At 40.6% G+C, this 17,819-nt stretch overlaps 1 protein-coding gene across 6 annotated transcripts in view; it reads right to left on the bottom strand.

Annotated features, from left to right (window-relative positions):
- The window catches only part of usp45 (ubiquitin specific peptidase 45), an 89,735-nt gene that overhangs the window by 64,661 nt on the left and 7,255 nt on the right, over positions 1-17,819 (bottom strand). For all 6 annotated transcript variants that reach the window (XR_007956997.1, XR_007956998.1, XR_007956999.1 and 3 more), the window contains exons 4-5: positions 15,566-15,669; positions 13,720-13,817 (exon numbers count right to left, since the gene is read on the bottom strand). Coding sequence is in view for 2 of the 6 variants with exons in the window: in XM_052024634.1 (XP_051880594.1) it covers positions 13,720-13,817; positions 15,566-15,669 (202 nt within the window). In the remaining 4 variants the exon portion in view is untranslated. The remainder of the gene's footprint in view (positions 1-13,719; positions 13,818-15,565; positions 15,670-17,819) is intronic.

Below are 17,819 nucleotides of genomic sequence, written 5' to 3'. Positions count from 1 at the left end.
TCCCAGCCTTAACTTATGGAATAACAAAATTCAGATGACCTTTGAGTATGTGAATGCTTGGATGTCCAGTCATCTCCTTCATCTGCAAGGGTGGGACTTACACTAACATCCAGAACTCAACTGTTCTCTGCAACCTGTCCTCTGTTGCACAACACTAATCTCCCATGCCCTGACAAAAGACGAATCACTTTCTACATTTCAGGAGACATGGGCAAACACTGATGAAGCACCATCACAGGGGTCTCATCAAAAATTCTCCAAATCTATTGGCAAGACAGGCGAGTATCCTCTCCCAGGTCAATACCCTTAGTATTGAGGCTCAGTCACACTCAACCAGCTCCAGTAGATGAGCTACATCATCTGGTTGTCTGACACCACACTCCCAAAACAAGCATTCTACTCCAAACCTTTGCACAGGAATTTTCCAGGACAGAGAAAATGCTTTAAAGGCATTCTCAAAAAGTGTCCATGAAAATCAAACACATCCTCACTGATACAAGGGAATCCACAATGGCTTAAATGGAGGAGCACATGGGATGGCACTGAACATCGAATCTCTACTAATGGAAGCACAAAGTGGCCAAGAGCAAAGGCAGAATGCACAATATTCCAAACAACACACCAACTGGTCAAGCATCATCTGACCCACCAGTCACCTCAGAACCCACAGAACAAAAGTAGAGGAATCACACCCAAACCCAAGACACTGAAAAGTTATACATTTTAAATTGACAAAAATTAAAATTACTCTCAATATGCTTTTACAATATAACTCATGGATGATTTCTTGAAACAACTATATAACTTTTACTGAAGTGCCCGGTTTATCATTTATTCACTGATTCAACCATAATTCTTCCATGGGACAGCACAGAACTTTCGTTAGGAGTAGATTAAGAAATGCTGCCATTGATATTTTTCACTCACTTTTCTTATCAATATAAGAATTTCAGTGTCATGTTTTACAACGGTAATAACTGATGCAAAATCTTAATGAACAGAAAAATAATAATGTCTTGGAGAAATTCCTGATTTTTATCCTGCACACCTTTTGTCACAACCAACTTACTTTTTATAGGCTTAATTTAAATTGTTAATTATTCTGCCATTCTATGACAATATAAAGCAAAAATAATTTTGGTCTATTCCCCCCCCCCCCCCCCATAATAGTTGACTGTATAGTTGGCTTTAGCTCTGCTCCTTTTATTGGACTTACAATCAAATTCTAAACTTAAATGGTGCTTGTAATTGTATGACTGTATGACTAGCTGCAACAATAACTAATATATTTCCTTGACTATTACATGTGCAGTGAGAAGCAGACTGATGGTACTTGAAAACATAATGAATAAAATTGGTGATAGGAAATATTGATGTGGTTACCAGAAAAATATATTGAAGAAACACCCATTATTTCAAGCATTTCCTTTGCACAGATGCCCCATGATTTTCTTGCTGATTATTCTTAATTACCATAATTTGCAATTGCTACTGGAGAGGAGAAACAAAGGACAGACAGAAAAGTGAAACAATTTCCAAGAAATACAAAAGAAAATTTAATATAATTTAGCTAATATAGATTTGCATAGATCTATTGTTTAGGGTGTATCAGCTTAAACTTTGGGCAGTCATTTCAGCCTGTACTTCTGCCGACATGAGCATATGATCATCGTGTTTTGATCATTTATGATATTATAAATGATTAGTAAGTTTTGCATATATCATGAAAAAGTTTATTTTTCAATGTAAAAAAGATTGTTATCTAGCAAACTTTTCTGGATGTGTACATTGTTTTAAGATGAAATAGTGTGTCAAAGAATAATAATAAAATTTGTTCCATCATTTTAATGTCCATTTGGCAAGACTATTTTCTTCATCAGCATTCACAAACAGCTTATTTGCTGTAATTCCGTTGTTTTAAATATAAATAAACTACATAGACTTCCAGAAAATAGGACTTCAAGTTAAAAACTACCAATAAGCCTTTTTATGGCAAGTCACAAATTTTTTGTTAAAGCACACAAACTTTATGATCCCTGAATACATATTACTATTATATCTGTATTAAATTCAAAAATAAAAGCTAATTATTTTCCCAACAGTCCCAACTGCTGCTAAGAAAACTTCTTGAAAGCAGTTGATCTCCACTTTTACTATACTCCTCAGCTATACAACATCCAACTTAATAGAACATTCAATGACAAATAAACAATTTTTACACTTTAGTTGTCAATATAACAAATATACAAGTCTATCTTCTTTGTTTAATGTTTACATTATCAGACCTTGAATTCAAAATATACAAATCATTGAAAAAAATTCAACTGATACATACTACCTCCTGAAGCAAATTATAATGCATGTAAATTATTACTTTTCAGCATCATTTTTACTTGGTACAAATAAATATTTCCTTCAAAATAATAAAATTTAATAAAACCTTCAGTGGCATGTCATATTTCTGCTGTGCCACTGGTAGCGTCTGTCTTGGCAATGGGAATAATTCCACACATAGTCATGAACTGCAAGTTACTCCAATAGGCAGCGTATGTTTCTAACCAAGTGTTTTGTTTTCCAAACATTGGGATCACTCCATTTAATTGAGTGTGCAGGTCTAATGCTTGCTGACTCCCCAGGTATGTGATGTTTAATGTTAATTAGCAAAAACATTTCAAATTTTTATTATCGTGCAATTATAAAAACTTCCATTATGTATACTGGAGGACATCTCACCTTTCAGTACATTTTTTTTTAAAATGCAGCATCAAATTATATCTAAACCCATTGCTGTTGTATTATATTCGAAGTGTTTTTAACTATGAATCTGAGAATCACAGTCAGTTTCCCCAAAAGCAAAAGACTACAGATGCTGGAAATCCAAAACAAAACCAGAAAATACTGGAAGCAACCAGCAGGTCAAGCAGTAACAATGGAAAGAGAAACAGAATCGACATTTTACATCAAGGACCCTTCATGAAAACTGGAAGAGTGAGTCCATGTTAAGTAACAGTAAAGGGGGATGGTGGAGAGAACAGAGGGAATGTCTGGAATAGGGTGTAAACCAAAAGGTTGTCAGGGTAACTACTTTAAACCCCCCCCCCCCCCCAGTTAGAGACAAAAAAAGACACACAATCTGAAATATAGGAGGTACAGCCAGAACTGTTCATCCAAAATTGTTAAATTCAATATTAAGTCCCAAGGGTCGCAACATATGCAGATGGAAGATGAGGTGTTGCTCCTTGAACTGACATTGAGCAACAAGGCCAAATACAGAGATCAGAGTGGGATTGGGATGGACAATTAAAGTGACAGGAAGCTCAAGGTCATGTTTCTGGATTGAACACACGTTCTGCAAAGCAGTCACCCAATCAACATTTTTTCAATGCAGATGAGGCTATGTTGTTAGCACTGAATGTAATATAATGAACTGCAAGTGAATTGCTGCTTCACCTAAAAGGACTATTTGGTCAATGGATGGTGGGAAGCTCTATCAACTATCGTAGAAAGAAAGTCATGGTTAATTGAAAGGAAGACATCTTAAAGACATGTTAAGGTTTCTCACAACTATCACAGCAGCTATGATGGAGACCCATCTCCTGCTCAACCACATCTCATCAATTTGCCCACACTTCTCCTCTTACTCCTCCTCCTCCCAGCCAGAACAAGTATGGGGTTCCCCTTCTCTGCCTTTCCCCGACCAACCAGATAAGTTTTATTTTCCACCCCCTTCAAAAGTCAAACAGCCACTAAAGCTTCAAAAGAGCATCCTGTGCTTCTGCACTCACACAAGATATCACTACTTAAAAATGCATTTTTCAGTTTGCGATATGAGATTCAGCATTAAAATAAGTAGCATATTTTGCCTCTAGCCCATCTCATTTATTGAACTTTTGAAAGAGAAAGCACAGTTGTTTGCTTATGATGTTATGTGAATTTTAGGACAGTGATAGAATTCTCCCAGGTGCATAAGAGGAGGAAGATTTAAAATAAAAAAAAGGAAGCTACAGTGCAAAATCATGATGCAGTGTGTCAGCCCTTAAAATTTATCAAACTATCATTACCCACTATTTAGTGCTAATATTCCTAACAAGAAACTGATCAATACCTGACCTTCTAGTTAGATGCCTCCTGCAAGTATGCATAACTCATGGCGAACCAAAAGTTGACTGAAATTCCTATCCCAAGGTGTTGTGGGACTGAGTGTCAGAGCTGAGAGAGAAAGAGTGAGAGTGATTAAGCATTAAAGTGCTAGAAGGGTCACCTTGCAAGAAGTCAGACAGAATTACCTGAATGTCATCATGGTGAGTTCTGCCTAAAGTCATGTGGAGATAGAGAATAAGTGATGTTTATAGTTAAAAGGGTAGCTTGCAAGGGCAACTGCAAACAGGATTGTAGGGAGAGGCTAACAGCTGCATTTAAGGATTAAAATGCTTCAGGTACAGCATACAGAGAGGTCCTATGAGTGTGCAATAGTTTGCAACATTTTATACCATACCTTGAGTAATTTCACATAACATTGTGTGTAATGTCATTTATAGTGCTTGTATTTATGTTATTTTATTTGTGGCATTTGGTTGAGTTTCAAAAGACTGTTTAAAAGAGTTCTGAGTTGTACAGCTCTGTGAGCTTCATCAGATTTTCCCACCCTGATAGGTTCAAACTGAACTCAAAGAAATAGCTGTAGGAGAAACCATCTACAACCTCAAAGCAATGGATGTTGTTCCATAAATTTGACCATGATAAATGACCAAGTTCTATTTTTCATGTTGTAGGAAAGTAAAAGATGAAACTAACAAATAGCTTTTCATACAAATACAAATTCAATTCTACTGAAAGGTATTAATTTGCAGAATTAAATGTTAAATATGTTCTAATATAATTTATAATTACTTCTATTTAGTATTACAATAGATGAACCACTGGTGTGCGGAGACTCAATAGTTTAATACAGTACACTAGAAAATAAAGCCGAGAAAATAGATAAATGCACTGCATTGCCAGTACTGCACCTGTTTTGCCAGTCACAGATTTTGTGAACTACAACCTGTAAAGCTACAGTTGATCTGCCATCCTACCCACGAGTATAACATCCTGGGTGGCACATCTTGGGGATAAAAAACCCTTGGACTCATCTTTTTATATAGCTAATGAGATCTCTTTATTCCCTGACAATTTCCCTAAACGAAACTGGGCTAGTTACAGTGAGTCACTGAATTGGCAATACACTGTTAGCAGCTGTTTACATTCTTTTGGGATCCCAGCATGGAGATGGAAGGGATGATTTCAACCGATTAATGTAATTACCGCAACCATTCACATAAGAATAATGTAATTAGAACATTTTTGCAGCTGAAGCCAACTACAGCAGAGATCGCATGGGAAACCAGGAGCCTACTGACAACCTACTTCCCTTATATTAATACCAGATGCCATAAAATTTTGTTTTTGGAGTGTTATTTTGGGAAATTTTGGTTTATTGTACTTGTTACATAATTAAAGACCAAAAATTAACACACAAGTATACATAATATGACCAATTATCCGAAGTAGAATTTATTCTGATTTTTCAGGGGCGGGAAAATCAAAATCAGGTTTATCATCACTGACTTATATGACAATGAAATGTGTTGTTTTGTGACAGCAGTACAGTGCAAAGACATAAAAATCACTATAACTACAAAATAAATAATAGTGCGGGGGGTGGGGGGGGGGGGGGAGGAGAAATAACAAGGTAGATCTCATGGGTTCATGGACCATTCAGAAATCTGATGGCAGAGGGGAAGAAGTGTGGGCCTTCAGGCTCCTGTACCTCCTCCCCGATGGTAGTAACAAGAAGAGGGCACGTCCCAGATGGCGAGGATGCCTAGTGATGGATGCCACCTTCTTGAGGCACCACCTCTTGAAGATGTTTTTGATGGTGGGGAGGGTTGTGCCTGTGATGGAACTGGCTGAGTCTACAACCCTCTGCATCCTCTTGCAACCCTGTGCATTGGAGCCTCTACACCAGGCTGTGATGCAACCAGTCAGAATGCTCTCCACCAGGTATCTATAGAAATTTGCAAGAATCTTTCGTGACATACCAAATTTCCTCAAACTCCTAATGAAGTAGAGCCACTGGTGTGCCTTCTTTGTGATTGCATCAATGTGTTGGGCACAGGATAGATCCTCTGAGATATTGATTCCCAGGAACTTGAAGTTGCTCACCCTTTCCACTGCTGACCCCATAATGAGGACTGGTGTGCGTTGTCCCGACTTCCCCTTCCTGAAGTCTACAATCAATTCCTTGGTCTTGCTGATGTTGAATGCAAGGTTGTTGTTGTGATAATACTCAACCAGCCAAACCATCTCACTCCTGTACCAACAACAGTGCCGTCATCTGCGAATTTATAAATGGCATTTGAACTGTGCTTAGCCACACAATCATGGGTGTAGAGAGAATAGTGCAGTGGGCTAAGCATGCATCCTTAAGGTGCACCCGCATTGATTGTCAGCGAAGAGGAGATGTTATTACCAATCTGCACTGCCCATCTCTCGATAAGGAATTCAAGGATCCAGTTGCAGAGGGAGGTACAGAGGCCCAGGTTTTGAAGCTTGTTGATTAATACTGAGGGGATGATGGTGTTGAACACTGAGCTGTAATCCATAAACAGCAGCCTGACATATGGTTTGTTGTTGTCTAGGTCTCCAAAGCAGAGCAGGAAGCCAGTGAGGTTGTGTCGGTTGTAGATCTGTTGTGGCAGTAGCCAATTTTAGCAGGTCTAGGTCTTTACTCAGGCAAGTTAATTCTAGCATAACCTCTCTATAAAAGCATTCCATCACAGTAGATGTGAGTGGTACTGGGTGATAGCTGTTGAGACAGCTCACCCTGCTCTTCTTGGGCACCGGTATAATTGCCACCCTTTTAAGCAGGCAGGAACCTCAAAGCACAGCAGTGAGAGGTTGAAGATTCCCTTGAACACTCCACCCAGTTGGTTGGTACAGGTTTTCACTACCTGGCCAAGTACACCATCTGGGCCTGACCCGTTGTGAGGGTTCACCCTCTTGAAGGATGTTCTGACATTGGCCTCCAAGCCAGAGATCACAGGGTTGACGGTCACTGTGAGGATTCACACAGGTGTAGTGTTATTCTCCCTTTCAACACGTGACAAAATGCATTGAGCTCATCGGAGAGTGAAGCATCACTGCCATTTATGCCGACAGGTTTCACCTTAAAGGAAGTAATGGTATGCAAACCCTGCCGCAGCTGTTGTTCATCCAATTGTGTCTTTAACTTCACATGGAATTGCTTTTTTGCTCGTGATGGCCTTCCGTAGGTTGTATCGGGACTTCTTGTAGGATTCTGTATCGCCAGTCTTGAACGCCACAGATATAGCCCACAGCAGACTGTGAATCTCCTGGTTCATCCAGGGTTTCTGGTTCAGGAAAACTCAGTATGTTCTCAAAGGCCCACACTCATACACCCAGGTCTTGATGAAGTTGGTGATGGCCGTGGTATATTCATTCAGATCCGAAGATGAATCCCTGAATATGGTCCAGTCCACCGATTCAAAGCAGTCCTGTCAATGCTCCTCCGCCTCCCTTAGCCATATCTTTGTGGTCCTCACCACTGGTGCTGTGGTCCTCAGACTCTGCCTATATGCTGGGAGTAGAGTATAGCCATGTGATCAGACTTGCCAAAGTGCAGGCGTGGAATGGCACAGTAAGCGTTCTTGATGGTGGTATAACAGTGATGTTGGCTCCCTTGGTTCAGCAGGTGACATGTTGGTGGTAGTTGGTCAGAGACTTCTTCAAGCTAGCTTGGTTGAAGTCCCCCACAATGATCAGGAAGGTATCAGGGTGCATTGTCTCCTGGCTGTTGACTGCTACCAGGATGACGGCAGAAGATTCCTTTGGCAGATAAAACAGATTATGATTGACTGCCAGATGTTCCAGGTTGGGAGAGCAGGACTGAGACAGAACTGCTATATCTGTGCACCACAAAGAGCTAATCATGAAGTGAACACTGCTGCCTTTGCCTTTACCTGATGCCACCATCCGGTCATTGGTGAAGCCTTTGGACTGGAGCACTGTGTCCAGAGTGCTGGGGGTTGAGCCATGTCTCTGTGAACCAGAGTATACAACAGTCCCCGGTTCCCTTTGGTACTGCAGTCTTGCTCTGAGGTCTTCAATTTTATTTTTCTGATTCTGTACATTAGCTAGGAAGATGGTGGGGGGGGGGGGGGGGGGGGGGGGGGGGGGGGGGGGGGGGGGGGGGGGGGGGGGGGGGGGGGGGGGGGGGGGGGGGGGGGGGGGGGGGGGGGGGGGGGGGGGGGGGGTGGGGGGGGGGGGGGGTGGGATGGCGGGGGATCTTAGGGCCCTGTGCTTCAGTTTTACCTGGAGTCCTCTGGCAGCCACCTTTTCTGAGACAATGGAGACGTTCCCTGAGCTCCCAGCTGCTGCACTCACTCCCTGGGTGTCTGGATTCCCGAATCTGTCAGGTCTTAATATCGTTAGTTCTTTGAAATAGCTTGAAACAATATTACTTAGAGCAGTCTCTGTAGCTGCAGATTTCAGCTGTAATAGTTCCAAACAGGAGTATTTGATGATTCCCTTGGGAGGTGCACACAAAAGGTCACCCCTCTCTGGCACCATTTTTTTTTTGCAGGGACATTTACATGAGATTATGGAACCTTCTTTATAAAAAATAATTATGAGAATATAAAATGTCTGTGCAACACAAACATAATGTTAAATATTCTGTATATCACCAGTGATATGTTGTGACATTGTGCTATGGGTTAAATTGAAAGTGCGGAATAAGAAAACTGCTAAGCTTTGATAACATCTGCAACTGCATACAGAGAGGGGATGAAACAAATCATTAATCATCTCTATAGCTAAAACCAATGGAAGTGTAAACAAAACACCCAAAGTCCACAATCTTTATCTCCTCTTAGGCAGCTCTTCAGGGTCAAGGATGACTTGCTTTCACTTCAATTCTGTAGGCTCCCAGTAACCAATAAGCCCATTTTGCACTTGCAGATTCCACCACAGGTGGTCAGAAAGTGCTCAATGGGATGGGAGGGTGGCTTGTTTGAACTTCTACGTAATCCCGATGCATGGATCTGTGTTTCTCACTGCCATCCCAAATATTCCTTTGCCACTCTGAGCAGTCATAGGCCAAGGATGCCTGGGAGTCAGTGAGGATGTTGCATTCATCATGAAGACTCCAGGAATATCCTTAAATCATTTACCCTGCCCACATGTTAGTCTCATTGTGTACAAAGAATTCAGAATAGTTTCTGTATCAGGAGTGTGGTGTTAGGCACGTGAATGACATAGTTTACCCAACAGAATGTATTTAGGGCTTCAATGTCAAGGCATTCAACACATCATCCTCTCAGTACTAATCACAAGCTTAAAAACCTGGGCCTCTATACCTCCCTCTGCAGCTGGATGCTCGACTTCATCAGGAGACCACAGTCAGTAAGGATTGGAGATAACACCTTCTCCTCCTTGACAATCAGGCACACCTCAAGAATGTGTGCTTAGCCACTGCTCTACTCTCTCTACACTCATGACTATGTGGCTAAGCACAGCTCAAACACCATCTATAAATTTGCCGATGACACTATGTTGGCAGAATTTTAGATGGTGTGAGGTGATGTAAGGAGTGACAAATCAGCTGGTTAAGTGTTGTCACAACAACAACCTCGCACTCAACGTCAGCAAGATGAAGGAATTGATTGTGGACTTCAGGAAGGGGAAGTCAGGAGAACACACACTAGTCCTCATTGAAGGGTCAGCGGTGGAAAGGGTGAGCAGCTTCAAGTTCCTGGATGTCAACCTCTCAGAGGATCTAACTTGGGCCCAACACATTGATGCAATCACAAAAAAGGCATGCCAGCAGCTCTACTTCATTAGGAGTTTGAGGAAATTTGGTATGCAACCAAAGACTCTTGCAAATTTCTGTAGATGTATGGCGGAGAGCATTCTGACTGGTTGCATCACCACCTGGTATGGAGGCTCCAACGTGCAGGATCGAAAGAGGCTGCGGAGGGTTGTAGACTCAGCCAGCTCCAGCACAGGCACAACCCTCCTTGCCATCGAGAGAACATCTTTAAGAAGTGGTGCCTCAAGAAGGCAGCATCCATCATTCAGGACCCTAACCACCCGGGACAGGCCCCCTTCACGCTACTACCATTGGGGAGGAGGTATAGGAGCCTGAAGACCCACACTCAATGTTTCAGGTACAGCTTCTTCCCCTCTGCCATCAGATTTCTGAATGGTCCATGAATGCTACCTTGTTATTCCTCTTTTGCGCTATTTATTTTTGTAACATAGTAATTTTTACGTCTTTATGTCTTGCACTGTACTGCTGCCGCAAAACAACAAATTTTGTGACATATGTCAGTGATAAAAATCCTCATTCTGATTCTGGGAGAACAGTGATATTGGTCCACTTAGTCTGCCAGTAGATTTGGAGGATTTTGTAGAGACAACTTTGGTGGTATCTCTCTGCAGGTGAAATAAATGGTGGTCAATCACACACACTACCTGATAGTCTCTATATTGTTCACAAGCAGTGCGAACTGTACACAAAGCAGTTAACTTCTTGAGACAAGAGACTGCGGATGCTAGAATCTGGAGCAACAATCTGATGGAGAAAATCGGAAAACGAAGGATTGCAGATGCTGGAATCTAGATGAAAAACACGATACTGGAGGAACTCAGCAGGTCAGGCAGCATCCGTGGAGAAAAACAGGCGGTCAATGTTTCGGGTCAGGACCCTTGGTTGCTGCTGGAGAAACTCAATGGTGTCAAGCAGCATCTGTGGGAGGAAAGGAATTGTCAGCATTTCAGGTCGAAACCTGATGCAGGGTTTTGACCTAAAATGTCGACAATTCCTTTCCTCCCACAGATGCTGCTCAACCCGCTGAGTTCCTCCAGCAGATTGTTTGTAGGTAACTTGTTGAACTAGGTACACCCAAGGACGAAGCTCCTAAGTATGGTTTTGGTTAGACTTTGGTTCAATAAACACTTTCAGCCAGAAAGGTCAAACAAGTAAAACCTACAACACTGCTACCTGCGTACTGTGTGATCAGTAACCTACTTGCCATAGATTGCAGCCTTTCTCAATTGATGACTGTACCAAATGCTGGTCTTTAACATTTAATAAATTGTCCCTTTGAGTTTGCAGTTAATCACAGTGGCAGACATGGACCACTAACACCATGGAATCCAACAAATTAGCAACCAAAGTAGGTCTGCAAAAAAGAAGTCATTTCCAGTGAACTGAATGGATTGAGACTCTTGTATGATTGCTATTGCAAGGGTTGAGTCGGACACATTCTGAGGGTTATCAAAGACCACAACAGACCAGACCAAGGGTAAAATGGTGGATCAGTACTTTAGAAGTGATAAATGCGTTACTTTATCGAAATAGAACTGAGCAGGTTACAGGAAGAAAAAACAGACATTAGGAAAGTAAAATGCAAAACTTAGGAAGTAGTGAGGCAATGTTTATGGTGTTACTCTGCAGGATGATTGATAAACCACTTGAAGAGCCAATCTTTCCCATTACAATTATATTAAAGTAAGAATTTGCAGGGCTCCTTTGACTAAATATTGGCTATGATGGCAGCTGTTTACACAGGAGCATTGAGAGAGGATAATGATTCTATCTGGAACGTGAAACATTCTTCTATGACAACTCTGATTCTGATGGCCTGTTATACTTGAAACCCACCACTCTTGATCACCAGATGTGCACATATTGGTTTCTACAACCAAGTGATTCAGCACACAATGTCAAGGCAATCGCATCCGTGAAGGATGCCCATTTAGACATCCATTTAGAGAATCACTGACATCTCCCAAAATCCTTCTGTAGAGCCCATCCCTAGCTTTAGGATGAATATGTGAAGACTATTCTCCTCCATGACCCAAGATGTTTATGCTATCCTGTATGCTGTTCTGAATGCCTGCAAAAGCTGTTGCAGCCTTAGTTATCATATGTTTAACCTGCTGAGTGACTACATGAAAGAAAACTGCCAGCTTTGTCAGGATCTTTGAACACATTGCTGCCCACTCCGATCAACCGCATGACCTCAGTGAATTCACCTAACTAATGCCAGCCACTAGAAGCCCTTTCCACTATCACAATGCAATCTATGAGCAATTGGTAATCAATGGCCTCCAGCAATTAGTCAGGAGTGGAGTTACCAAGATGCTCCTTGAAGAATCTTCATGGTCAAGGTCACTTTGCAATGACGGTGTTAGGCTTCCCCAGAAAAACAATATCAAGTGTTCAGTGCAGTGAAAAAGGCATTTGGTTTGCTTGCCTTCATAGGCTGGGGAATTGAGTATAACAATTGAGATGTTATGTTGCAGTTGTACAAACCACTCAAACAGTTGATAAACCACTCAAAGCAAATCATTCCCATTACGATTAAATTAAAGAAGAATTTGCAGGGCTCCTTCAGCTAAATATTGGCTATGGTGGCAGCTATTTACACAGGAGCACTGAGAGATGATAATGATTCTGTCTGAAATGTGAAACATTCTTCTAGGACAACTGATTCTGATGGCCTGTTATACTTGAAACCCATCAAGTTTTGAGGTATTGTGTACAGTTCTGGTCACCTCACTACAGGAAAGATATGGTATCAATAGTGAGAGTGCAGAAGAGATTCAACAGGAGGTTGCCCGGAATAGATGCTGTAGTTATCAGGAGAGATTGGATAAGCCTGGTTTTACTCTCACTGGAACATAGGAGGCTGTGGGGTGACCATGTAGAGTTTATAAAATTATGGGGGCATAAATAGGGTAGATAGTCAGAATCGTTTCCCCAGGACAGGGGAGTCTGGAAACTAGAGGGCACATTTAAGGTGAAAAGAGAGATGTTTAAAATGAGAGACTTTTTTTAAACCAAGGATGGTGAATACATGGAACAAGCTGCCAGAGCTGGTGGTGAAGGCGGATGTAACTACAAACAGTTAAAAGATGATTATACAGATACTTGGATAGGAAAGGCATAGAGGGATACAGGCCTAATGTGTGCAAATTGGATTAATGTAGACAGGCATCATGGTCAGCACGGACGGGTGGGCTGAAAAGGCCTGTTTCTGGGCTATACATTTTCTATGATTCCATATATCCTACTTTATGATAAGATGAGATGATCAGTGATACTTTCAAGTGACTCAGGAGGCCAGTCACAATTATTGCTAATACATATGGGATCATTCATCATGATTGTCCATGACGATAATCCCCATTGACACCCTGGAATACAGTATAATTGAGAGCTTTGTCTCCTCTCAGCAGTGGCCCAGAACAGTCACGACCCACTCATTGGAGAGGTTAAACTTACCCTTGTAGTCCCTAGCTACAATTGAGTTATCTTAGTTGGTCATATACTTGATGCTAGTTCTGCCATAGTTGATGATATCAACAGTTTTACAAAGTACAATAATCTTTATGGACCATCCCCTTCCACCTCTAATGTCAAGAGGAGTTTGTTTATCCCCATCAACAAAATACACTAACATTCATTCAACTCCTGTCTCATATCCATTGATATTTAACCACATCATACAATACATTGTATTGTATTTTCCACGTAACTCTCAAAAGAACATATTATGGTTAAATGCTAAAGTTCCTTCATTTATGCTTTAATAAGGCATAATATGGCTGAACTCAGTACAGGTGCAATAGATATAAAAATAAAATTACCTGAATGTGTCTTTGTGGCATGCTTTTGCAGAAAGTCCATTAAGGGAGCAAGAACCTTTTTATTGCAGGGTATTAATTCCTCATCACATTCATAGCACCTGTGAAATTATAAGAATGTATTCCATAGAATGCAAACTGTGCAGAATTGACTTTAAGAGCAAAACTTATTTTCTTCTCAAGTTCATATAGAAACCACTATAAATGAAGCATTTGGCTTGCCACTGAAATCAACATTACAATTTTTTTTAATTGAAAAAGCCCAAGAGGCAAAAATTGCAGAATGCAATTTACATGCAACCTCTGGAGACTGATTTGTGTTTCTCCATAAGGTACATTACTCGTAACAATTAAGATGCTGATCTGATTAGATACCATTTAATCTAATGATACTTAAGGAAATTAAAAAGAATATTGTGTGAAATTAGTTTATTCATTGCACTGATGAGCTTAAAATGGAACAATTTATATTTTGCTACATTTTCCAATATATCCTTTGAAACTCCTTTTTTCAAATAGTTATCCAATTTATGTTCATGTTAAATTAGGGCCCTTGCCTCAATAGACACTTATGTTAAATCATCCCAAATTTACTGAAGAAGAAAAAAAATGAAGTGAATATCAGCAGGAGGAAAATACCTACAACCTGGTAACGGCAAAGCAACTGTACATTTCCAGTTTTAGGTCTACTTATTCTCTGGCATTTCCAGGTTATCTAATCTGCTCCCTTTATTGGGAGTGTCCTCATCAGAACTGGGTTTGTGCACAGATAAAATGGCCTCTGTGAGAGAAATTGGCAAGGTATCCTAGGTATGCCCGTGCTCTGAGTATATTCTGGGTATGCCAGATGTCAGCTAAGCAATTTCATTATCAAAGAATTCAAAAGAAAAATAAGGTTTAATGCAAAAAGAGAAAGAAAGTAAACTGCCACAATCTTAAGCAACTTTCACATTTCCAGAAGCCAAAAATAAATCTTCTTGCAACTGATTTCATTTAAAACTTAGTTAATAAATGTACCACATTAAAGTTATTGGTCATACAGGAAAGCCACAATTGATCCCCACAATCCATTGTCAAGGAGAACACATCATCTATGTTTCCCTTTTTCTTCACGGTCCCTATTGAAATCCAAGCAAAAATCTCATATTTGAGGTTTACAGCTGCAAGCTAAATATACATCTACCTGATAAAATTGTGGTTTAACCCAATTTTATTATTTATTGATAACTCCAGGGGCAGAGTAAAACTCTGATAATCCACTATCGAACTATTCAGAAATCATTACGGTTTAGCATCTAGCTCACCGGATGATGTTTCCAATTCTCCCTCCTTACTCACTGGGGAACCCAGTTCTTGTGCTCCCTTCCCACTCACCAGGGGCCTAATTGACCCACTCCTGTCCCATTACTGGGGGTCTCAATTCCCATGCTCTCTTGCCAGCTCACAGGGGAACCCGGTTCCTGTGTTCCCTTCCCACTCACTGGGGACCCAATTCCCACCCTCCCTTCACACTCTCCAGGGGCCCAATTCCCACGCTCCCTTCCCACACTACTTTCCCACTCACTGGGAGCCATTTCCTGTGCTCCCTTCCCACTCACTTTGTGCTCTGTGATGACATACCTGTTTAATAGGGGAATAACAGCCAATAGTCTGGAAAACTACTGCTAATTTGGCACCGAAGTCCGAAGCATGCCAGATTATTGGAGTTTTACTGTATTTGATTCAGCATGTTCAACACGGGACAAGGAGACAAATTTAAGATAACTTAGAAAATTATGTGATGTTCTATAAGCCCATTCTCTTCCAATAATTACACATTTAAAAAATTACAAACTCTGCTTATTCTTACCAAACAGTCCATGAGTCCAAACTGACTGCAATACAATGTGGATCCAAATGCGTAGTGTGGAAATGCTTCAAAGAATGTTGCTCTTGTGAGTTTTGACCACAACCCTAAGTTACAAGTGCAAGATATGGTCAATCTAAAGAAGTGACAGTCTTGTAATGTGTATTAACACAAGTTTTAGCACTAACACCACATTTCCTCAAGGCAAAACCTTGGCTGGGTAATAAATTTAAAGTTTCATCCCAGATGTGAAAATGAGCTCATCCATTTAAACCACTACCATCTTCAGCCTACAATAAATTAAATATTTCAATTAACATAGGATCTTATGTAGGAAGACTTCACAGAGGTGTAATCAGACAGATGAGCAATCAGGTCAAATTAGCAGATTTTAGGAAAAGTCATTTAAAACTTGGTCAAAGAGATAACTTTTCAGGAGAGTCTTAAGAAGAAGTGTTGAATTAGGAATTTAGACCATTCCAGAGCATGAGCCCTAGATGGCACAGCCTCTGTAAAAGAGATGGGGAATGCATAAGAACCCAGGATTGAAGGATGGAGAAGCCCAAGCAGGTTGAGGCTATGAAAAATTAGAAAGATTGAGGGCATGTCCATGAAGGGATTTAAACGAGATAAAAATGTTATAACTGGAGAGCTGGATATCCAAGAAGCAATACAGTTAAGGACAGGGATCAGAGAATCATAGAAACCTACAGCAGGGGAAAGCCATGTGGTCCACTGGGCCTCTGTTGCCTCATTAAAAGAAGTTGTGTGTGATTCCACACCCTATCTTTTAAAATAATATCAATCTCAGCTTTAAAATTAACAGACTATTTATAGACATTCACAGAAGCATGTTCCACATTTCCATCTCCCTTTGCATGTCAAAAGTTTTCTAACTTCACTTCTGGCTCCAATTTTCAGACTTTAATCACTAGTTATAGACTTCAACCAGTGGAAACAGTCTCTATCAACTCAGCCAATTGCCCTTAAAAACTAGAGAATTTCAGCCAAATCATCCTACAGTCTTCTAAATTCCAGACTCCATAACTGTAGTTTTTGTAATCACTCTTCATAATATAAGTTTTGGAGTGCAGTCATTAATTTGGTAAATGTATAATGCATTCCCTTCCAGCCCAAAGTATCCATTCTGAGGTCCTGCATCCTGAACTGTTCATGGCACTCCAAATTTGGTCAAATCCAAGGCTTTCTACAGCTGTAGGACAACTTCAATCCACTTGTATGCCTGTTCCCTATACCATAACATTCTGCTTTCTGATTGTTTTCTGCATCTATGACATTTAAAAAAACCGGCCCATCACCCACTACCCACTCCTCCCCCCACCCTGAAGCCTCAAGGTCTATTAGAACATCATCTTCTGGTTTTTCACCACCAAAGTATTCTACACATTTTAGATCCAAAGTCCAGATCGTCACATTTACCTGTGCTGAAATCCATGAGCCACAATCATTCCCTTTCACTTAATCTTCAATATCCCTGCGATTCAGAACAATACTACTTGCAGTACTACCTTTTTGTTTGTTTCAACAACAAACTTGAACTTCTGACTTTCTATACCTTTAACTTCAGCCCCAATACATATTTCACTTCCTGCCAATTTGGGTACCTGTCCATTATCCTTGCTCTATCTTTTGCTACTCAGCATATTTCCTGCCTGGGTCAATAATTTCCCTTCAATTCTGCAAGCTTCAACTTTAGCTAATCATTGCCTGTGAGAATTTTTTTCAAATACGTTAAGTTCATACAAATATCAAGACATTCCTCTAGTTTCAAATTCTGATAAAAGATCATGGACCTGAAATATGAACTGATGCTGCTTAAACTACTGAGCGTCTCCAGTATTTTTTGCTTTTATTTCAGATCTCCAACTTCTACAGTTTTTCAATTTTTTTTGGTATTGGTATTGGTTTATTATTGTCACTTGTACCGAGGTAGTGAAAAGCTTGTCTTACAAACCGATCGTACAGGTCAATTCATTACACAGTGCAGTTACATTGAGTTAGTACAGAGTGTATTGACGTAGCACAGGTAAAAATAGTAACAGTACAGAGTAAAGTGTCACAGCTACAGAGAAAGTGCAGTGCAATAAGGTGCAAGGTCACAACAAGGTAGATCGTGAGGTCATAGTCCATCTCATTGTATAAAGGAACCATTCAATAGTCTTATCACCGTGGGGTAGAAGCTGTCCTTAAGCCTGGTGGTACGTGTCCTCAGGCACCTGTATCTTCTACCCGATGG

This window comes from Pristis pectinata, chromosome 10 (genome assembly GCF_009764475.1).
Source record: "Pristis pectinata isolate sPriPec2 chromosome 10, sPriPec2.1.pri, whole genome shotgun sequence".
Taxonomy (NCBI): domain Eukaryota; kingdom Metazoa; phylum Chordata; class Chondrichthyes; order Rhinopristiformes; family Pristidae; genus Pristis; species Pristis pectinata.
This window is presented reverse-complemented; position numbering and strand designations above follow the sequence as displayed.